The following is a 22,931-nucleotide window of genomic DNA, read 5'->3' as shown; positions in this document are numbered from 1 at the left end:
ATCCTGTATACATAATTTTGTGTTAAAAAATTTTATTAGATGAATACATTTATATCAAAATGATAAAATTAGAGGGAAAATGGAAAAACGTTTTAACTGGTGTATTTCGGTCTGCTCTCTGTTTATAGTTTCATCTGACGTCCACCAGAGGACGTCGTTACCACAGAAACCAGCAGCGGACGGATATAAAAACTTAATGAACTTTCAAAAGATTCCTAAAGCGTTTAATTTAAGTCATTGTTTATTTCATCAAATCTCAGAGGTGAATGTTATGCGATTATTGCTGCATTAGATTGAGTATCTATCAATTGATCCATTACAGGCAAAATACATTTTTCTATATCTGTAACTATACCTTTAAAATTTACTGTTAATGCAACATAAAAAAAATGCAAGTGAAGTATTTATATTAATACATTAAAAAGATCTAATAAAAAGGGTTAAATTCATTTAATTAACAAATTAATATTTAAAATATTTTAGATTTTAAATTGAATGTGTTTATGCAAAAATAAATAAATAAATAAATACAAACACTAGGCATAACTTACAACGGAAACTTGAGGACTTAAAGTGATAGTTGGGTTTTTTGAATTGGGTCGTATCACATCCATGGGTTATATGAAATAGTTTGCAGAAACACTATAGAGTACAGTATAGAGGGGCTGACATACCCCAAAACATATTTTAGCCACGTCAAAAAAGACCTACCTAAAAAAAACGATATCAGTCCAAAGTGACGCTTTATTAAGACTGTTTTCACCGCTTTTCCTCGCCCTCACCTAGCCCTTCTTTCGGCGCTACTTTTTTTTTTTTTTAATTCAACCGAATAACTTCCGTATTCTTACGCAGAAACCCCTGGAGTGTATCAAGCCGCCGGTCAGCTGTTTGAGTCGTGCTGTAACCATGGATGTATTACAGTGAAGTAACAGGTGTTGTCACATCCATGGACTGTATTGTATTTACAGTCTATGGTCACACCGGGCAGACAATTTGCTGCAGCGCCCTCTGCTGCCACGGATTTCGTGGGTCGCAGATTTCGGTGTAACTCCTGCTATTAAGCGATCAGACCAGTGCAGTAGAGTATCCAGACCACAGACTGAAACCAAACTTCACGCTATACACAACACAGACATCACGCTCCACCTGCAAGACAGAGGCAACTCTGTGTTTGCAGTTAACATTTATTTCAAGGCTATCATATAAAACCACCGCCAGATAAACGACAGAGACACCGGAGATAGCATTGTTGTGCCCAACCATCAGGTATAATTACACTTAATACCCACAAATAAATTAAACGACTCACCATTCAGAAAGATCCTGAGGTCCAGGCAGCAGAGGTCTCTATGTTTACAGTCCCATAGTTAGCTTGTGCTTCCACAGAAATGTCCCCTCTCTGTCTCACTTTTGGCCTGTTCAGTCTTCATTCCTAAAAGCTCTTCTTCTCTGTACTAGTTAGTTAGTTTAAGTATCCCTTTGTCTCCACGCTGAATGCCATTTAGTCGTGGCTGTCAGTATTACTTGTATTTGTTGACTCAATTAACCGCTGAAAGTTTAAACAGCTGACCGGCGGCTTGATACAACTCACGGTTCGTTTGGCCTTCTGCGTAGGAATACGGAAGATGTGCGGTTGAAAAATGTAGTGCGAAAGGGAAACGCATTTGTGAAGGCGAAGTGAAGTGGTGGAAGGACTCTAAATACAGCGTCCAGTTAGGCTGATATTGACTTTATAGCTAGACATTTTTTTTAAGTGGCTAAAAACGTTTTAATATCAACCCATTTGGGGTGCAAACCCAATCTATTTGTGTCGAGAGCACGCAGACAGCCAGCTATTGTATTTAATACAATGACCATAGATAAGTATCTCATACAGCCCCACTTCAAAAACCTCAAACTATCATTTTAAATGTTAAACAAGCTGGTGTATCAAAATATCAATTTTAGTAGGATTGCTAGACAGCAGCTCTCCAGCAGATGGCGATAGTGCAACAAGAATGACACGGCCATCAATCAATACCATCGAAGAAGAAGACGAAGGACCACAGAAGAAGATTGAAACAACTTCGACTTCACTAAAATGTCGATCGTCTTCGTGCCAAAGAAACTACGAGGAAAGGCGAAAATTAACCAAGAAACAATACAAAGGGTAAGACACCAGTAAATGACATTTAATCAAGCGGTTAAACTAGCTGCTAGCTCATATTGCGAAGCATAAACCTATGGTGCGAGCTTTAGCAGTTAGCCGCTAGCTAGTTACTCCACCAGGGTATCCATGCATTCACTTTGTTTACACTCTGTAAAGCTCCGTGCACGCTAACACCAACATTAATTACGTGCTGTACTTTTTGAAAATGTTCTATATTGCACAGAGTGGCTCTATTGTTTTCAAAGGCGAATAAAACCTGCTTAAGCCAGCACATTAGCTGACGTTTACCGTATGATAGCCAAGTTGGCTCATCCTGTGTTTTGTCTGTCCAGCTGCTGGATGAAAATGACCAATTAATCAGATGCATCACCGAGTACATGCAGAAAGGACGAGCTGTGGAGTGTGTACAGTAAGTCAAAATAACCCCCAGTGCCCCAAGTGCTACCATTTTAGCTACCTAGATAATAAACATCTAGCGATAGTGGCTAGCACAGTGATACAGCATGTGTCTGCGCACTGTTGAGTTGTGTGAACACCCTTTTCCAACAGATACCAACAGATCCTGCACCGCAACATCGTCTATTTGGCAACCATAGCTGATGCCAGCCCTAACAACATGCCTCCCTCTTCAAATGTAAAGACAAACCGCACAATGCAAGAGTAACTTCTGCTGCAATAATGCTTTGCCTAATGCTCTGTTATTGTTTCTGTTTCCAGTCTACATCCAGTGAAACCTCAGCCTCAACATCAGCTGTGAATGCATATGGAGGGACAGGATGATGGGGGGGTGTTTGAGAATGATTTTACATCATAACAAATAAATATTTATTATGACAATTGTTGTTGTCAGGCAATGTTACCAATTCTAGGATCACTGGTGTTTCAGATCAGTAATACTCAATGGAATGGACATGTGGGAAAATACTGTGATTTTCTTTTTTTTTTATGAACTGTACATTAAACTTGCTTATTCCTATTTTTGAAAGATGTCAAATATGTCTGTTTTTGAAATCACTCAGTTCAGAGACATTTTATCAGTGTACAAGGTGCCCAAATATCTTAAGTGTTTCCAACAGGAACTGAGGACGGTTTGGAGAACAAAACTTTTCAGCAGAAAAACTACAAAGACAGCATTTCGAATTGCTAGTCATTTTTTATTTGTTTTTTGCATTGCTGGTACACTTGGAAAGATTCAGTTGCCAGCTCAAGAGAACAATAAGCAACATAAGCCAAGCAGTCCCCCTTCATATCTTCTATCAGGGCAACATGTTTTTTAATTTTTTTTTTTCATTTTTTTCATTTTGTAGAAGCCACTAGTAAACCATTTGACACAGCTGAGAAGCTAACAGTTACAGTCCAAGGTCTGTAATGATGTCTTTAAAAAAGGCTGCAACAGTTAGGGAGATAACACAGACAAAAAGCAACAAACCCTATATCTTGATTGTGCAAAGCACATTAACTATAAAAAGATATATATTTATATGTATATACAGCAAACAATTCTCTGTAAACATGTTAAGTATGTTAGTTTTCTGAAAACATGGTGTCATTTCATAAATACAGGCAACATTGGCATCCGCAAACATCACAAAAAGATAACATTCTGGGCTTTTAAATACAGCCCATTTGCCATAGAAACCGAAGAAACAAGGGCTCGAAAACACCCTCATCACACAATGTTTTAGTGTTTAGCATGGCATATTTGGTAACCTTTATAGATAGATGGTGTAGTTCAACTCTGTAGGAAAAAAATGTGCTTTTTCACATATTGGGAGGTGGAAAATAATGTTTTTTTTATGTAATATGCCTACAAGAATACTAACATACAGTAATGGTATAACATGTAAGAAAATACAAAAATAAGATTAATACTGTCAATAATTGTACAAGAAAAATATTGTATTATTAAACAGAAGAAAAGTTAAGTTTATGGGAGTTAGTGTCAATCTGGAGCAAACAACTGCCAATTAGAGAGGAGGACATGAATACGCTTCTGGGTGTGAAGATGTTCCCTAATGCTCTCGTCCAATAGGGTTTCTAACTTCACTGTTAATCAGTAATCTCAGACCGCCTCTTATCTCATCAGCACCATTCATCTTCTGAACAACGCTTTGGTTGGGAATAATATTCTGCAAGTGCTATCAATACCAACATGGCACATAGTTACTGCTATAATTCTTTAACTCTGGTCAGTTGTTGAAAAAGTAGTGTATTTCTCTCAAATTACACCTCTGCAGTGACTTACTATATTTATGCTGAGCCTGCTCAAAGCCTCTTAATAAAAAGAACTAAATATTTATATTTCAACTTCAGTATTTTACAAGCTATGAAACAGTAGATGGTAGCTGTATTCTGAGTCATCTTGCATGAGATTTGGCAGTTACAGCTATGTAGACACAGTATATTTATTATGGGCAAAATGAGAGCATTTTAAGCCCCCCCCCCCGGTAATCCCCTCATTTACACACACACATTCAGCTGCAGAAGCAAGTGGGTGACGGCCGTGCACGTCTCCAGCTCTTGTCTGAGGAGACGTCAGCTCGACAGACAGAGAAACGACCGCTAGACTAACTGCTGCCAGCATGACACATGCACCTGTCATAGTTAAAACATGGCAGTTTGAAAAACTTCAAAATACCTCTCCTTTTCAAATGGGGATGTTTGTCATGGAAAAATATAGATACAAAAATGTCGAGCCAGTGTGTGTACTTATTTTAGCCTCTGAGGCTTTGAAATCTTCCAATTCAGTGGGTGTGGACTGTAATGGCTGCACTTCGGCCCCCTCAGTGGCTCATCTAACAGAGCTGCAGGCCCCCGGTGGCACTTCACCGCGGACTCGTTCCACATTAGGCTGTGATCAGTACTGGTGAAGGTAGGAGGGCCTGTGCTCATGTTTGAGGGGGAAGGATTTAAAGCCCTTGGTCATGGGTTTGTGTTGTTGCTGCTGCTGTTGTTGTTGTTGCTGTTGCTGCTGTTGCTGCTGCTGCTGCTGCTGGGTGAAGGGAAAACCAGAGGAGATGCCGGTGGAGGGGGAGCAGTCGCTGGCAGTGGACCACACGGGGGACTGCAGCATCTGCATGGAGTCGCTCCACTGGGAGGAAGGAGGGATGTTCATCTGGTACAAGGAAGAGCTGGGATTGGGCATGGTGTTTGTGTGGGTGGAGTGCTGCCACGGCGCTTTGGGAGGCCAGGTTTTAGTTTTGCTGTCCTGTGGAACACAGCGGACCGCAATCAGCAAAGTTGAATAGATCAATAACCCCTCAAAAATTCACAACAAGGCTTCACCAGTCCCTTATGATGAGTCGAAAATTTGATTCGCATTTGCTTGCAGTTTTGGTTGATGCTAAATGAACAGCTCATTCCAACGTTTCCTTGATAGCAAAAAACTGCATGTATAAAAGGCATTAATATCAGTGTTAATTTTAAGGTGACGAGACGATGTCATTTAATACTGTGACTCTACCAATGCGCAATATTGTTGACCCCAAAAAAAGACTACACTAAAATGCGGTTCAGTTTAGAAAAATAAAAACGAATAACTATTTTTTTACAGAGAAAAAAGGAGACATTTATAGTCTGTTATTGCTTTTTTTAAAGCAGCAGTTAAGTGTTCTGTGTCGTGCGGGTCATATCAGGACGACGCTGGCAGCACACAATGAGCACAGTCACGATGACTCAGAGTGACTTAGTTACTTAAGTTAAAGTTAGTGAAAACAACAGCAGGACTTGGGAAAAAGAAACAAGTTGATATTCGGGCCTATACTGGATGTGTTCCTTAAATTGATCCCATCAGACAACTAGACCGGACACTTTCTGCAGTTGTAAGTTGTATTCTCAATCTTTTCACCTGTTTTTTTTTATCAGATAATGAAAGATAAAATCTAATTTGAAAGAAGTTTGACTTCAATTACATTTTTGGTTTTTACTACACTACATTGACTTCAGTGCTTAATATAATCTACAAGTGATCGCTATAATCTATGACTAAAAAAAGACTGACAGGTCAGCAGTTTTCATTGACTAAAACAATACCAAAATGGTTCCGGTTTTCTTTAACTGTGATGACACTAAAATGCCCAGACTTTCAAGTCAACTAAAACTTGGCTAAAAAATTGTATGAGGTTGACTAATATTATTTCATCTAGCAAAGACATCGGACACGGGACTGCGGCTAAAATTTTTTTGAAAAAATGATAAAAAAATACCACAAGTTGATGTGAGGGAGAAACTGACCATGCATTATTATCCCTCAGCCTTTTGGTTACCTTTACATTTTAGTTAGTATTGCCATGCAGATGTGTACATTTGTGTACACATGCAACCGTACCTTAGCATGTTTCTAGCACAGCAAACTTCAGTTCAGGCACTTGAAATAAAGTGTAAGCAAAGAATGTGCTTTCACTTTTTGTTAAAACAACCACCATTATTATAAAATTATAAAGTCATAAACCATAAAGTTAAACACATATCAGAAATGCCTGGAGATGCAGAACAAAGAATCATATTCAAAGTTAAAAACTTCTCTCAAAACAAAATTAGAAACAATAAAAACGTGTTTTTCCCACAAGTTGTTTGCAAGTACTCACAGTGGTTTAAAGATTAGCTCCATGCACAGCACTGGAAATATTGGGGGGCTCATACTTTACCTGGTTATCATCGCCAATGTGATGGAGTGGTGGTGAGGGCAGAGTGCACACCTCCGGCTCACCACAGCTGTGTTTTCTGAGAACAGAGACATTTACACTGAACTCATTAGTACTTCCTTCTCAAACATCCGCACTTGCACATCCTCTTTGATGCAATAATAATAAAGTGCATCTTAACAAGGCATGAAAAAAACAGATCAGCAATTAGTTTTATGTTTTAGTGGAAATTCATCCAAAGTCAATCCAGTTAATCATGCTGTATCAAAATTATCAGCGCAGTTTAACTTTAGCCTTCGACAGTGAAGTTGGCTGACTGATGATGATGAAACAAACCCAAAGCCATTTGGGTGAGTTTGACTAACCTCCTTTGTTTAACCGCCGCTACAAGGTCCGGCCCAGAAAACATGGAGAACAGACTGTCACCATTGGCTGAAGACGTCTCGTCGCTGGAGCTGGCCGAGTCCCCCTGATTGGCCGACCAGCTGCTGTTTACGGCCTCCCTGTGGACACGACCGGAGGAGGGGTTAGCTCTTTTACTGTTGTTATCTCAACAGTGCAATATTTGAAGGTATCACAGGTCCAGATTTATTTGATGATGTCAAAACACCTTGATGACACAATATAAGAAAAATCTGAAGTGTATGAAATTGTAAGTGTACTTCTTTGTGTTTTGATGATTCACAGGATTAAAAGTAGGGCTGGCTATTTTTAAAAAAAAATTCAATGCCAGCATCAGTGATACAAGTGGCAATAGAGTACTTTATTCCATACCCATAATGGGAATGGGGTGGCGTGTTATATAGCAATACTTTCAAACATTTTAGTGGTGAATTTATATGCTGAACTGCTAACTCCATCAAATGTAATGGCTCGACTTCACCACACCACAGACTGTATGGGTTATAACTGCTGCTGCGCAGGTGTGAGCTCCGCACCACGGACAGCTGTGAGAGTCCACCCAGCCGCACAAACACAGTGACAGGGCTAACTGCTAGCACCACACTGCTAACATTAGCAGCAGTTACAAACAGGTTTTAAAGACAGAGTCAAGCTGTTCGGTGTTGGATGTTAACTGAAAGCTGGCTGGAGAAAGCAGCTGCGGTGACGGCAGCAACAGAAAGTTTGTTTCCTCAGCCACAGTGTCAAGGCGGCCTGGGATCAGGCTGTCATTGCTTAAAGAGCTGAATGCAAGTATTGTGTGACTGGAGATATTTCAAGACTACTTGGTACTGCTTTATATCAGTCGAAATGTCAAAGAATTCGAGTACCAGTAAAGGACATCTCGGCATCTACTTCTTGGTTATATTTAACTATTGATTCAATGGCATTTTATGACCATCTCTTGGCCTTTTTAATGGCAAACACTGCATTAAGGTGGTTAAAAAGTAAAAATCTTTTACTTTTTTTTAATTACTGCACAAGGTTTACAAATGAGATGCCACTCCAACAATGGCTCCCTGTTTCCCTCTGAATCTCTCAGCAGGATGGTGTTGTCTCGCACTTGTGGGCTAAAGTAAATGACACAGTCATGATATAAGTGGTAAACGCCTCACATATTGATGATGTCAGCCACATTAAACTTTTAATCAAGACATTACTCAACACTATAATGCACTAAGATGAAACTAAGCTTTAAATAACCCTCCCACAGTTAAGCACCATACTGCTGCACAAAACAAATCCCGGAACATGGCGTCAGGGGTTTTACACGCGTACGTGTTTATGTTGAATCATATTTTAATACATTGTGCCAGATTTGTAAATGCATCAATGATGCAGGCATACTGTCATGAACACTATTACATCTTCAAAAGAGTGAAAGCTAAAGAGATTAGTTTTTCTCATGGCAACATGATCCTGTGTGTATCAGTAAACTGATGTTAATTCCATCTTTTCTCCTTTCTTACTTGTATTCATGTCGGTGTTAAACTCAAGATCTACCTTTTTAGACTGGCTTTTGATTGAAGCGTGACTTGTGTTTACTGACTATTTATTAATACATTTTAGTCTGTTTTACTAGATGTTATATCATTTTATTATTTTTATTATATTATTCTACTTTGTGTGTTATCCTTTCATTTACTGTTTATCTATTATCTAGTATTTTGTACTTATTGATTTATTATTACTATTATTACTTTATTTATTTTCATCTTTCTGTCTACAGGTTTTATTCCGCCTCTGCCTTTCTCTTATTTTAGTGTTTTAAATAATTACAAAGGCTTGCTTTCTTATCCATGTGCTTGTGTCTGTGTTGGTTTTATTGTATGGAGCACTTTGTGCTACACTTCTCTTTGTATGAAAGTGCTATACAAATGGAGTCTGATTGCTTGATAGATAGACTGATAGATTGAAAAAACTACAAACAGAGAAATAAATGGATTATTTCCTGTTTAGTAGTGTATGGTGAGATAAGGAGGATGTGGTGTACAGATACCTACCCCTCACTGTAGTACTCAGGGTGGGACCACGTCCTGTGCTGCTCTTCAGGCATTGGCCAGTTGCTGCGCGTGTTGCTTGGCCGACGAATGTGCTGCACCTGGCGTTTCTGCTGCATGGCCTGACTGACGCCAGCAACGTAACGTGCAAACTCCGGGTCGGAGCCAACTGCGCATGGAAAGGGAGGATAAACACAGCTATGAGTTTCTGACACCCTCAGCTTTTCTCTTTCGCTCCCTGGAGCTCAATCCGTTTAGCCAGACTGTCTACCATAGCAGAAAAATCACAATGGCCGTAAGTCAACTCTGCACAATAGGCCTCGACTGCAATCAAAAGAGTCTGCTGCACTGTAAAAATAGCAACTGACACAGGCTAAATTCAGCATAAATTGTCAACTTAAAGTTACAGCTACATTCAGGGGAAAACAGCTGTTCACACTACTTGACCTACATTGATTATGTTACTTAAATCAGGGTCCAACGCTGTCTGAAATCCCTTAATGGTTACAGCATAGTATATGAATAGTTTAAAATACAAGATTTTACTCTACACTGTCACCAAGACATGACACCTGTGCTGAACAGTTCTAGCATTCCACATCCTTTCTCAAAGATATCTACCGTGCTGAATGCACTGAACAAAACCTCATAAACAAACATTATTTCAATACAGTCTGGCTGTGACTAATGTAACCGCCCTGATTATTTCAGGGACATTATGTATCTCCACTGCCATTACACTGCTTTACTTTGATGTAATGATGTTGTGTTTTGCGTATGATAATGATCTCTGTTTAGTAGTCCCTTAGTGTTGTTATCAACTGATGACTGCCAACAAGTTTTCTTTGATGGGACATTAAAGATCTGAATTCAGATGACTAATTTCTTATAAGTATACACACTGCGAGCATCTTAATGGGTTCAACTGGATTGTATGGACACTTAATTCATGACACCCAACTCCTGTTTTGTACATTAGTCTCCTGGTATAATTAATGACTAACTAATAGCTGCATTGTAAGTCATAAAAACATTGCTAAGCTGCTTCTCTGAAGGGTTGTTTTTTTTTATAATGAAACAATGTTGTCAGCAAAGCTCCATGCCCGCATCCCCCTCACACTGCTGACATAACAGTCTGACTGAGGAGCATGGGAGCTCAAGACCAACACTCCTAAAATTAAGAGCCATTGCTTGCAATAGTCACAACACAGAGCAACAAGCAATTTTATACAACAGTTACAGTGTGCACTTGCAACAATTGTCTGTGAAGACAAGAAGATGTAGACTTTTGGTAATTAAAAAAAAAAAATTTTAAGGGAAACTACACCCACTTTAAAAATTCATACATGATATTTCTAGTCTAAGAAAGTCAAACAATGTTAGTCAAGATGAACGACGCTCTCCCAAATTCAAAAGCTAGTGTTAAAACTCAAATTTGTGATGTCATGGAGTCTGGAGCTCCATGAAAATGAATTGTGAAAGATGTTCCAGATGACACAGAGAGCAGCCAGGGTAATGTTCTGAGTACATGGGGACATTTTGTTTCACAACTGAGAACACTACATTAGAAAAAAGCTCATTTGGGTACAAACAAAAGAAAATAACGAGTGCATCCATGAAATCAGGCTCCCATTCATTGTCTATGGAGCAGCTCCAGACTTTGTATCTATATCACAAGTTTGAGACTTTTTTCTTTGGTTTCTGGCTTTGAGAGAGAGTAGCTTGTGTTCACAAATATTGACTGAACTTTCCTAGGCCCTGGAGAAAACACAATGGAATTCTTACTTTTGGTGCTGTTCCCCTTTAGAATAATAACTACATTTCTTAACTTCACTGAGCTGTTGAAACACTGAAATGACATTTGCTCTTTCCCTCCTGACTTAAACAGTTTTAAAGAAGGCTGACTCACTGGCTCATCCTCTACAGTAATGGCGCGAGAATTACTTTGTGTTCTTTTAATGAACCTGCTGCATATTAACAGTAGTCTTAATTTGCTGTGTAAAGTCTATATAGGTCCCCCTCATGGACATATAAAATAGCGGTTGATCTCACCGGCTGGGTCGAAGGGCAGCGTGTCTCCCAGGACTCCAAAAACTCCTTCACTCTGGTCTCTGTTTGGCCAAGTGTTGTTGCGGGGCCCCTGCGGCTTCTGACCCAGCATCTCTGACATGACGCTGTCCATGTAGGTGCTGACTAGGCCCAGACTGTACAGATCCGAGCTCAAATCTGGCAGTCCAGGAGAGCCCCACTGCCCGATTGGACCCAGGGGTGACAGCCCCGCTGGGGGGCCTTGTGGTGGAGGCTGTTGCCCAGAGGTGCCGAGCCACTTGCTTGCCACTCTTTGCTGTGGCAGGACCTGGGGTGGGGTCTGCTGGGGAGGAAGCTGAGGAGGAGGCGGCTGCTGCTGACTGATGGGCTGCAGAAGGTGCTGGTAGTACTGCAGGGCCTGTGGGGAGGGCTGCTGAGGTGGAGGAGCGGGCTGCTGCTGCTGGGGCTGTTGCTGCTGCGGAGGAGGAGGAGGAGGTGGCTGTGGTTGTGGCTGAGGCTGCTGCTTCTGCACTGATGGAGGCGGCTGGGGCTGAGCTTGGGGCTGCAGGGTGCTGTGAGAGATAGATTGGGAAGTTGGCGGAGGTCCACTCGGAGGCTTCAGCTCAGCGGGGTTTGCAGATGCCACAGAGTTCCTCCTCTTGACCAGGGGCGAAGCTTGCTGGGATTTACCCATGTTGAATCCTGAGAGAAAGTCGATGACATCCTGCATCTCTTGGTCAGTCGGCAGGTTCATCCCCTGGTCCTCGGACACTAAGCCGTTGGCCAGCTGGCTCTGCTGGGAGGAGTCAGGGGTGCAGGACAGGCTGCTCATCTGCAGGATGCTCTGTAGCCTCCCGTCACTGTGGCCCAGGCTCTTGGCCTTATCCTCAGAGCTACTGGTTGACACCATGCTGCGAGATGGGGTGCTAGGGATGGAGTAACTGCCCCCACTGTTAGAGCTGGATGAGACCTTCTTGGTGAATTTGGAAGTCAGCTTGGATATTGTTTTGGGCAGTCCACTGGAGGTCTTGGAGCTTGTGCCTGGTGGCAGATCTGCCTGGGCGCCATAGTCTGGGCTTTCCCGCTGCAGCTGTATCTGAATAGTGGGCAAGGCTTGCTCTCTTTTGGAAGGAAGAAAAAGACAAGCACTTCATTATTTAGTTTTCACAAGACTACAGTGCTCTGAATTCACTTGACTAAGGGTGCTTTCACACCTATGGTTTGGTTAATTTGGTCTGAGCCAAGGAGACAAAATAAGCATCTTTGTATTTTAGCTCTGGTCTGGGTTGTTTACACAGATTTTTCTTCCTGGTAAATCAGTAATTGGACAGTTTCGGCGATTATCATCCTGCAACATCAGGACCCATGTGAGGAAATCACATTCTGGTGACATACAGAAGTTCACGCAGTACTTTAATGCTTCTAAAGTGTATATTTGTTATCTGGTATCGCAAAGAGCTCACAAAGTAATATCTGATTATAAGCATTACTACTATTTTTAGACTGCAAATCGACCGGATGGTGAGACATCATGAAAAGAGGCATCTTGTACAGCAATATCTCACAACTTATTACTGAGGGATCTCTATGTCATGCACTTTTAATGGACTTAATGAACTGTAAAACTAAGATACAAGCACATCAGTTCTAACAGCTTTTGATACATTAATTAGGGTAAATCCCAGCATGCGTGCTGGGACACATACATGTTACCATGGTTACCAAATGATTTTTATTAATAAAAACATGGCTTTTACAGGTAAATTACAAGATTGCTGCCTGAGTAGTTCACAGTCAGCTGACTGATTTAGTTTATTTCTGGAAATCATGCTAAAATACCAAAATATTGCAGTTTGTGTATTTGTTTTTTTACACAAACAAACTGCAGAGTCCACTTGTGAGCAGCGGCGAGAACCTCCTTTTAAAAGAAGTATTAAAAAAAGCTTTCACACCAGCCCAAATGAACCATTCTGACTGGACAACGCCACCAGGGTTCGTTTTTGACCAAACCAAACAGGTGAAGTGTGAAATCACCCTAAATCCCGACAGACAGTATACACGTCACCTGTGTAAAAAGCTACTTGTTGGAAAATTAAGTAGTTATTCATTATTATTCAACATTCACTTACTTTCTCTCCTTCCATCTATTTATGTCAAACACTGCTGTGTAGAGCACATCTACTAGACCAAGTGTCTTCTCTGGATCCAAGCTCCGCTGGAGCAAGGACATAGTGGCTGGGTCCTCCTTCAGACACCTGAACATTTAACACACACACACACACACACACACACACACACACACACACACACACACACGCACACACACATAACAAGATGAGACAGGAACTAGAAATCCACACAATGTCTCGCATACAAAAGCCCAGGTGCATTTGCTGAGGAGATGAATCTTTGACATTTGGCATTCATAAATAAGAAAAGAAGAACCAAAACAACCCCACAGGGTACTCTGTCAGCTCAAAGACTGGTTTTGTATATTTATTGTGGCTCACTGCCTTTTAATATCTTTGAAACACATCTCCTTATCTGGATGCTATTCAAACTTTTCACACTGTCTAAACACAACTTATTTTTAAAATGAGGTTTATGAAGAGAAATGCTTTCACTTTTCCCATATAACACTGACTTGCCTTGTAAGTTTTGCCACAAACTGCCAACATACCTACAGAGAGAGAGTTACTGCAGCCCCCCCGACCATGAATGTGCATAAAAAACTGTATAAATATGGAAATAATGAAGGCAGACATATCATAGCTCTAATTTTATGTATTTATTATCATCAAGCGAATGAACTGTAGATCTCAATGTAGATCTCGATTAATTTCAATTTTCCAGTCCCATTACAAAACTCACTTGACACTATTTGACCTGATCCAAACCACAATGGCATCTGGATTTTCGAGTGTTAAATTCCAAGATGTTTACCCTCCTGTTGCAGCTGTAAGACAGTCTTGAGAACTGACTGTAAAATTCAACACCACGCCTATAGCATGATGCTACCACGACATGAAAACACATTTTGATTGCAAGTTGTGATAACGTCAGTATTGCAGTATAATAACATACCACTGAAGTATGGTTGATGCAACCAATTCTTCTTTAGTGTGTTGTGAACATTAGATCTTTACAATGTCTCCTCTCTCTTACCTACCATCTCTGTCTGTATTAGGGCTGGCTATCATTTAAAAAAAAAAACAATGCCAGTACCAATACCAGTGTCCTTAACAGTGATACCAATACAATGCTTCATCTGATACCTTTTTTTACTTCATTCTGTGCCCATCACGTGAATGGAAGCATTCAGTTGAGTAAAATGCCACCAAATGCCACAAGCATGTAGTAAAGCCATACTTTTCAATGTTTTGGTGGCATCTTAGCTGACTGAACTGCCAACTCAGTCAAATGTTGCATTATATCAAAAAAACACTTGGGTTGATTGGCTGCAACCAAACCCATACAAATAGTCATCTTTTTTCTGGATCAGGGTAGAAAAAGAGTTGAAAGCAGATATTGTTTGACTGAAGAAGTTTCAAAACTACTTGGTAATGGATTACTTTTGTTGATACCTTAAAGGTATTATGGTCTGTATGTATATGATTTACATATGTAACTTGTCTGTTTACTTTGCGACACTTACATTCTGTTGTGTGCACAAAACTACATAAACAAATATTAGTGCATGTCATGTTAGCTGGATAACAAGTCAACTTTTGTTCATACTATGTTGAATATTTCTCATTAAGAATTACAATTTCACTTGTGATTATTTTTAACTGCAACTACCTACTAGTTGAAAGAAATGCCAGGATTCACAGTTGGACATCTACGTCTTTAAAAACAAAAGTGTTTTGATGAACTCACCATGTAGAAGGAACTTGGACCACCACTTTGGAACCCTCAAGAGTGATCTGAGGAGCATAGGCCTCCTTGTTCTCAATCTGAGCTGTATCAACAACCACCTGTTGGGACACACAAACACACCTGCATCAGCATCTCCTGACAGATAAGCCTAATTTGCAGCCATCTTTCTTCTTATTGTAAATACTGCTTGTGCCAGAAATCTACAAATGTTCATAGCATACTGTCTGTTGACTAATTACACATGCAGCAACTAAACCAACTGGGGGGAGTCAGTTTCTACCAGTGTAATACAACCTACCAAAACTGACAGTTTGAAACAAAACAGACTGTTATTACCCTCTGCGGTATGTAAACCAGTCAGACTTAGCAGTTTTACCAGCCATGGTAACATGGAAAAACATAGCTAGAGGTCAAAGGCTTTTCATTTATGTCTGGCACCAAGCGCGTGAGGAAACTCAATGCATTCAGTCAGCCAGTGACAACAAACAGGCCATCCTTCCTGCCTGCTGCTAGCCAAATTTATTTGAAAGTTCTTTGAAAGTGGCCTTGCCTCCTTGAGACCAACTCAGCTGGGTCACAAAGAGGGAGGGAAGGTGGGAGGAGTCTATTTCCTGCACTGCAGGAAGTTGCGCTATTGTTATTAAAAGAGCAGGTGTATCCTCGGAAACGCTGGACTGCCCAAGTGAGAGCCATGCATACACGAAAACAGTCTGTCAGCGGTGGTGAAACACATATGACAAGGTCATTGAGGGCAGGAAAGAGGAGGAAATGCAGCAAAACAGACGAGGTCAACTTCTTCGCTGGACTCTGAATCCCATGACCAGAAGGTAAAAAGGGAGTCGCTGATGAAGAATGTGGCCAGTAATGACAGCAGAAACAGATATGGTGATTCTTACTGTAAGTGTTGTGTGAGTGTAAAAGAAAGACGATAGGGAAGAGAAAGACTGTATGTGGAGGTATGAATAGTACATGACAGTGAGTGTATCTCTGTACAAGTGTTTTAAAGCACGTGGGGATGACAGTGTGTGACAGAGTGTGTGATCTATTCTGGGTTGAGGGGCTATAGGATCAGATAAGGAGCTAATGCAAAGCGCTCATCCATCATTCAGGGATTGTTTTACAGTCCGCACAGGACTGGCAGAGGTGGATGAGAACACTCCCTCAGCTTGACACACAAAACAGAGCAGACCACACAGAGGAAATAAACACCGGAGCATAAACACACCGGTGTTTCTCTGTAGCGAGTCCTGCCGCTGACCCTCCCTCTCCATGACTACCCTTTCAACAGGAGAGAGAGGGGGGTGGGGGGGTGGGGGTTCTGTTTGCAAACCCGCCCAGGCGAGCCCATCCTTCACCCAGATGCTGCAGGAATGTTTCTTCCCTTTTGTGTCTCTCTGGTGTTTGTTTACACCTCTCGGCTGCCTCAAAGCACGCAGACAGATCTCCTCATCTCCATTACAAATCTGACAAACAATGGGATGCAAGTTGCCAAACCCGCAGACGCACAAAAGGAGAAGATTCAGAAACTCAAGCAGAAGTGTCAGTGAAGAACAACAGGCCTGTTCACGTCAGCACGACACCTCCTCTCCACTGCTCTGTAGTATCAACTAAACTGTGGTGATGGATGTTAACAAAAGCAAAACACTGAATGAGGAGCTAACAAAGACATTTCCACTCAACTGTTTAGCTTGGTATACTTTCCCAAAACACAAAACTACTCTCTTATGAAAGGCTGTTAAAAGGACAGAGGAAAACTAGATTTCACTTGTGTTTGTGGCTCATGTCACTGTTATGCTCAATTGAAGTTCTGGTTAAGAGCATTAAATAAATACCCAAAATGTAAACTGTAATTCAAGAATGTAAACATCCATTTATATATACAGCTAGTATAAGGTCCAGTCGAGTACGTAGGATTTAGGGGGATCTATGGGCAGAAATGGAATATAATATTCATAATCGTGTTTCCATTAGTCTGTAATCACCTGAAACTAAGAACAGGTCTCCAAAAATTGAAGAATCCCCATTATCACAAGATTACAGGTTTAATGACCAGTATGCCCATCTCAGACAAATGATCGTGAATAATCATGAAATAAAGCTTTACTGTAGCAACCTAAGGTCATAGCGTCTCTACTCACCAGACCAGCCTGAGCAAACAGCAGCTGGACAGCTGTCTTGCAGGCTCCTCTCCAACTGGATGGGCAGACTTGGTTGAGGACCTCAGTGACGGGAGAGTCGTCCCTGGGGGTCACTCCGTTCTGGCCCAGCGCCTCCTTAATGAGCTGCAGCATCGTGTGCTGAGGAGACGAAACACAATGGGCCATCAACAAAGAAGTCTGCCATCACTGTCTGCTGATGTTACACTACAGATGTCACTTAAAAGAACATCTACAGCTTTCTCTAGTCTACATATTTGCTGAGTCTGTCATGCGAAACATAGTGATAATTTATTTATACTAATGACCAAGAAGAAGTTGGTGATTTTTGGGAGAACTAGTAGTATGAAGCTGGCCAGCTGAGTACAGGACCATACCGTTTTCAGTTTGAGGTTTTCCGCCGCTGACTCGTTAAAAGACACTCCTTTGAGGAAATGTGAGCCGATCTGTACAGGGATGGTGGGGAGCTCGCACTGGATGGGCTGGGAGGTGGTCTGCATTCTGCCTGCCTGTTGGGCCTCCGCCTCACTGCAGCAGCTCTGCACAAACACACACCAGCATGTAAACATACACACAACAGTGTGAAACACAGAAAAAACATACACATGATGGAAACACAGAAATGAAACAATCATTCTTCTCTTTTAACATCATTTGAGCTAACATTAGCAAACAAAAAACAACATTTTCTACATGGAGAATATATTGTATTGAAATAATCAAATTGCATAATTGTAGATTATTCCTCCTCACGTATCGTTCTATCAAAAGTTGAAGATTTTTACAGAGAGTAAACCCACCTGTAAGGCTGCCTCCACAGCTTTGGGGTTAAGATGAAAGCCAGCCTTCAGTGCGTACTCACTATGACCCAGGCTTTCTAGTGCTGCTTTGTAGGCCTGGAAATGGACAGAAAACATGAGCAGCTGTTAATTTCATTGATGACACCATCCAGCTCTGCCCTGTTTGTTATATATCAAAATGACCATACTCTGCCAGAAGCAGATACTAATGAAAAAAAAGTTTTGTAAGCATTCATACGTGGATGTCCATTTCATTCTTCAAACATTTCTCCAGATTTTTCTAAATCTACAAAATAACAATAACTGTAGTTCCGTGCTCCGGTCTTCAGGGTGGCACTGCACCTGTAAAGCATTGTCAATCTTCATGTTGAGCTCCTTCAGCTGGTGCTCAGGGATGGTGGTGTTGTTGGAGCAGAAGAGCTGCTGAACCTGGATGCCTGCCAGGCAGCCGTCCCGGCCCCTCTCTCTCAGCCTCGCCATGGCCTGAGGGCACAGCAGAGTACTGGGTCAGAGTGACAGCAGGAATATCTACACTACTAACAGTCTCACAGAGAAATGCAAGAAATACATGAGAGACTGAGTTCAAAATCACATAACAGCATTTTTTATAGTAATTGTCTATATGGAAGTACAGAAACAAATTTAAATAAAGGTTGTTTCTAAATAGGATGGTGATAATTCTCTTTGGATATTGCAAAACTGTGCAAAATACAACATTTTTTCCAAAATAGATGTCAAGCTCTCAGAAGTACAATTTTTTTGATGATAAAAAGCATGTGTGCAGCTTCCGAAAAAGAGTCCTGGCCGCCTCCCTCTGACTAAATGCCCGCCCAGCACATTCTACCAGGGTCTATCCAGGCCTAGTCCCCTCCAGGGCTTACACTCTACATGCCAGGGCTTAACAGATCAATCAACCCACTATTCTCCCCTCTGCCTCACTTTATACAACAAAGCTCAAAATGGGCCAGAGGGACTGATTAGCCTGGGGATTAGTTAGGTCCTCTTACAAAACTGCCCCCCTTACATGGGCTGGAGTGTACAGGGGTACAGAACATAACACTGCAGGTTCACAGTCGGACTGCAGGCCAAAAAAGAGGAAATAGGAAATTGAGGTTGGAAATCATAAACGGCTGGCATCTCACAGGAATGTTTAACAAGTCAGCTTTTCACCTCACACAGACAAGCCCCATATATCCAAGGCCCAGACCCGGAAGAGTCCTGGTGCGCCCCGTGGCCACATACCTGAGCTGCACCTTTCCATGAGCGGGAGGCTTCCTCCAGCTCTGTGAGGGGCCCGAGGTCGGAGCTTTGGGAGCGGGCGTTGGCGCAGCGCTCCTGCGCCTGGGCAAGAGCCTCTGCTAGGCAGGACTGAGCCACGGGCTGCACCTTCTGCAAAGCCTGTGATAGAAACTGGAAATGGACCTGCATCACCGTGAGGAAGCACCGACCCAGCACCTGGAAACAGACGACAGAGATTACTGTAACAACATCCGTCATTCTGAAGAACATCCATCACAGACATGCTGGAGTACTTACGTCAGGATGTTTGAGACACCAAACATTATGAATGCCTGCAGGCTAGGAAACCAACATGTATGTCCACATACCTCAGTGGTTAGTTATCACTCAGAAAACAATATTTTGTTGGTAAAGTAGCACAAGAAGGGGGGTTATTCAAACACTGATTGCCTCACCAATAAGATCTCACTGGCTCTAATATTTTGCACTTTTTCAGGCCTGTTTCACCAAAAAAAATCAAGCTATTAAGGAACCAAAAACTAAACTTAGTATCTCCAAGAATACCTTGAGCCTATTATTGTTTCCTTTTCACACCACTGAAACAGAGAACACTGACTCAACAGAAAAGTGCAGCTGTTGTGGCATATGCCTAGTTGTTCTTTTTTTAAGAAACATTATGTAGTTTTTATTCACATTAAAATGCTTTATTGCAAGGTACACTATGTGTTTTAAGCATGTTTTCCTTGGAATGAGGTGCACTTTATTAATAGCGTTTTATATATATATATATATATATATATATATATATATATATATATATATATATATATATATATATATATATATATATATAAATATATATATATATAATAGTGTATTGACGTTGAATAATTTCAATAGTTTAAAGAGTGACTCGTTTATTTTAAGGCTCATTCATCACATTTGTTTTTGTCATCAGATAACAAACTATCTCAGCTGATTTTCTTCAGCTACTCCCTTTTAATGATAATAACATGAATCATTAAAAAGAAATTTAAGAAGAAGAGTGTCCTGGAAGAGTGTCATGCTCAAACAAGAATTTAACTTACACAGTCTGGTTTATTTATTGTCCACAGTTTTTTTTTCCCCAAAGCAAAAAACATTAATAGTAAAGTCCATGCCATGTCATGAAGCGCAAATCCAGAAAATATCACATCTTTCAAAACAAACCATCTTCACAGAGTAGATTTCAGCTCACTTAACGTGCACATGTGTTTGCATTTGTGGTAAATCATGTGCTGTAAACATGTAAGAATGACTACAATATGTATTTGTATTTGCAAACAAAAGACAGACGGAGAACATATTGGATATGGCAGTGTGTTTGTGTATGTGAGAGGGAAGGTTTGTCTGTACTTAAAGATTAGAAATCATTCCTTTTCTATTTACTGTTTATGTAGTTGAAACGCAGTTTCTCTGTATACAACATTTGTAGCTATATATATATTCATCTCCCATATCACAGTGCCTTTGTTGTTTCTTAAGCCTCTTTGGATTGAGTGATTATTTGCTAATCTAATCAAGGAAAATGAGTGGAAATCACGACTATATTTCATAAATATCATTACAACCCTGCTGAAATATTTACACAACATAAACATTTCAAAGCGACATACATCGCTCCACAACTACTGGGTTGAGTACTGAAGTTTGTGTGCGTGTTTGGTGAGGGAAAAGTGCGGCCTTAGAGGCCGTTTGTTGTATAGTTAGCAAAATAAGAGAAACAGGACACCACAGGGTTCATCATGGTCACAGGGTTTTCTTTTTCAGGTACCTGCTGAAAATATCTCAAGGGGGAGGCCGAGTTGTAAAGACAGAAATATGCTGGTTGTTTCTGATGAAAGACAGGAACAACAGGACACAACTACATACTTTTTTTTTCAAAACAACTAGAAAAAGAGTAAAATGATGAATTCATTGGACTTTGAAATATTTGGAGTTTGGAGCTTCGATAGCTGCTTTTGTTGTTTCATGCAGTGGACCTACTGTAAGAGGTTACACCATATACTGTTATAGTAACATGCCAAATTGGATTTGGCCAGGGACCTCGGTTGCATGTCATTCTCCCTCTCTCTCCCATTATTTCCTGTCACTGTTCTACTGCTGACTGATATAAACTGATTAAAAAAACACTAAAACACACTAGACACTAAAAGACACTAAAATCAGTCCTCGGGAGACCATGAACATCTGTTCAAAACGTATTAGAAATCAACAGTTGCTGAGATATTTAAATCTGGAACAAAGTTGTGGACTGACCGACCGACTGACCAACTGACAAACAGGCCAACCGAGCAACACTGCCATCACTAGAGCTGTGCTGCTAGCATGGCCAATGAAAACAAGAGCTGTAAAATATGAGTCTGTGTCCTTAAACTCAGACCCATCGTACCATGTATAAAATAGATGATACACTGCCTATCCCTCCACCTACTCCGAGCTCACTCTGGGAGGCTTAATAAACACAGGCCCAGGTCCAGTGTGCACAAGATGGGAAATTCCTGCTCCTGCTGTTGATGTTAAGCAACTCAATCAGTCAACAGGGATTTAGTGTGTATGCAAAGTCGACAAATAATAGATAACAGGAGACACATATAGCCTGATTATGAAGCTTGATTGCAATAAATACTGCCAAATAATGCACACTCATTTCACCTGAAGTGTATCCTACAGAAGAAAAAAATTGCATGAATACAAACTGACAATGAGATCAAGTGCAACTGAAAGTGTTACAAAGACATCTACAATCACCATGCAAGGGGGGGGATGAGGCCATGGCTACAGCACGAGATAATGGATAACACATGTGATTGGCTGTGCAGTATCCCACACAGTCATGGAAAATATGAGAAATAAGAGTGCAGCAGAGCCAAGCCGACATTGGGCCCCTTTTAGGCCCAAACAAGGCGAATCACGAATCAATCAACATTTAGACTTCTATGCTCTGAAATCACCTTCACTATATGTGCACCGAATCTAGGAGAGCGGTGTTCCTGAGATCTAGATCTCTTCTTGGGAGAGGGAGTGTGAGGCTGTTATATTAACCAGATGTCCATGCTATTACGTCGCCTGATCTGTGAATAACAAAACAAGGAGCCTACCTACTTCGGTTAATGTCAGTGGTAAACCTTTTATCTTTTTCTGAGTCTGTCCTTTTACACAATCACTCTTGGGAAACAGGAAGGTGACAACTGTCTTCACCTCTGAATGTCGTAGGTGTGTGATGGTACTTTGCAAACTGAAACTGATTTTACTTTAGCACTCTAAAGCCATTCTAGATAATAATGTTATCTGCTTTATGCACAAATGTAAAATTTAAAAGACATAATGATTGAGCTGAAACAAATATCTTAAAGCTGCCCTGTGGGGTTTTTCTTTGTTTGAAAACAAACATGTTTATATTTATTGCTTTTCAACCATACACATTATGTTTATCCCCTATATATGATTAACGTATTAAACATATTTTCTTGTCAAAAGTTGGCATGAATGTGTATCACGTTGCTCCACTAACACGTCTAGATGGCAAAAACTCCAGGGGGTATTTTCAAACCTGT

The 22,931-nt window shown here is 40.8% G+C and overlaps 2 protein-coding genes across 4 annotated transcripts in view; one reads left to right on the top strand and one right to left on the bottom strand.

Moving 5' to 3' along the window:
- Positions 1–1,988: 1,988 nt before the first annotated feature.
- On the top strand, positions 1,989–3,143 carry ss18l2 (ss18, like 2). The gene is made up of 4 exons (XM_042483357.2): positions 1,989–2,149; positions 2,482–2,558; positions 2,699–2,783; positions 2,867–3,143. Exons 1-4 carry the CDS (start codon positions 2,081–2,083, stop codon positions 2,927–2,929), a joined length of 294 nt encoding a protein of 97 aa, XP_042339291.1. The 5' UTR covers positions 1,989–2,080; the 3' UTR covers positions 2,930–3,143.
- A 139-nt stretch (positions 3,144–3,282) lies between these two features.
- garre1 (granule associated Rac and RHOG effector 1) overlaps positions 3,283–22,931 on the bottom strand; it is a 57,773-nt gene continuing 38,124 nt past the window's right edge. For all 3 annotated transcript variants that reach the window (XM_088080503.1, XM_042483221.2, XM_042483279.2), the window contains exons 3-14: positions 19,339–19,551; positions 18,439–18,579; positions 18,097–18,192; positions 17,674–17,835; positions 17,279–17,437; positions 15,141–15,238; positions 13,391–13,516; positions 11,286–12,382; positions 9,237–9,402; positions 7,158–7,295; positions 6,796–6,871; positions 3,283–5,357 (exon numbers count right to left, since the gene is read on the bottom strand). In XM_088080503.1, the coding sequence (XP_087936629.1) occupies positions 5,007–5,357; positions 6,796–6,871; positions 7,158–7,295; positions 9,237–9,402; positions 11,286–12,382; positions 13,391–13,516; positions 15,141–15,238; positions 17,279–17,437; positions 17,674–17,835; positions 18,097–18,192; positions 18,439–18,579; positions 19,339–19,551 (2,823 nt within the window). In that variant the 3' untranslated portion in view covers positions 3,283–5,006. The remainder of the gene's footprint in view (positions 5,358–6,795; positions 6,872–7,157; positions 7,296–9,236; positions 9,403–11,285; positions 12,383–13,390; positions 13,517–15,140; positions 15,239–17,278; positions 17,438–17,673; positions 17,836–18,096; positions 18,193–18,438; positions 18,580–19,338; positions 19,552–22,931) is intronic.

This window comes from Plectropomus leopardus, chromosome 1 (genome assembly GCF_026936395.1).
Source record: "Plectropomus leopardus strain MGB_pleo_1.0 chromosome 1, ASM2693639v1, whole genome shotgun sequence".
Taxonomy (NCBI): domain Eukaryota; kingdom Metazoa; phylum Chordata; class Actinopteri; order Perciformes; family Serranidae; genus Plectropomus; species Plectropomus leopardus.
This window is presented reverse-complemented; position numbering and strand designations above follow the sequence as displayed.

What these genes read in the sequence shown, in the direction of transcription:
- ss18l2 (XM_042483357.2), top strand. Translation starts at nt 2,081, where the DNA reads ATGTCGATCGTCTTCGTGCCAAAGAAACTACGAGGAAAGGCGAAAATT. An exon ending in ACCAAGAAACAATACAAAGG is followed by an intron (nt 2,150 to 2,481) that starts GTAAGACACCAG and finishes TTGTCTGTCCAG; the next exon opens with CTGCTGGATGAAAATGACCA. An exon ending in ACATGCCTCCCTCTTCAAAT is followed by an intron (nt 2,784 to 2,866) that starts GTAAAGACAAAC and finishes TTCTGTTTCCAG; the next exon opens with TCTACATCCAGTGAAACCTC.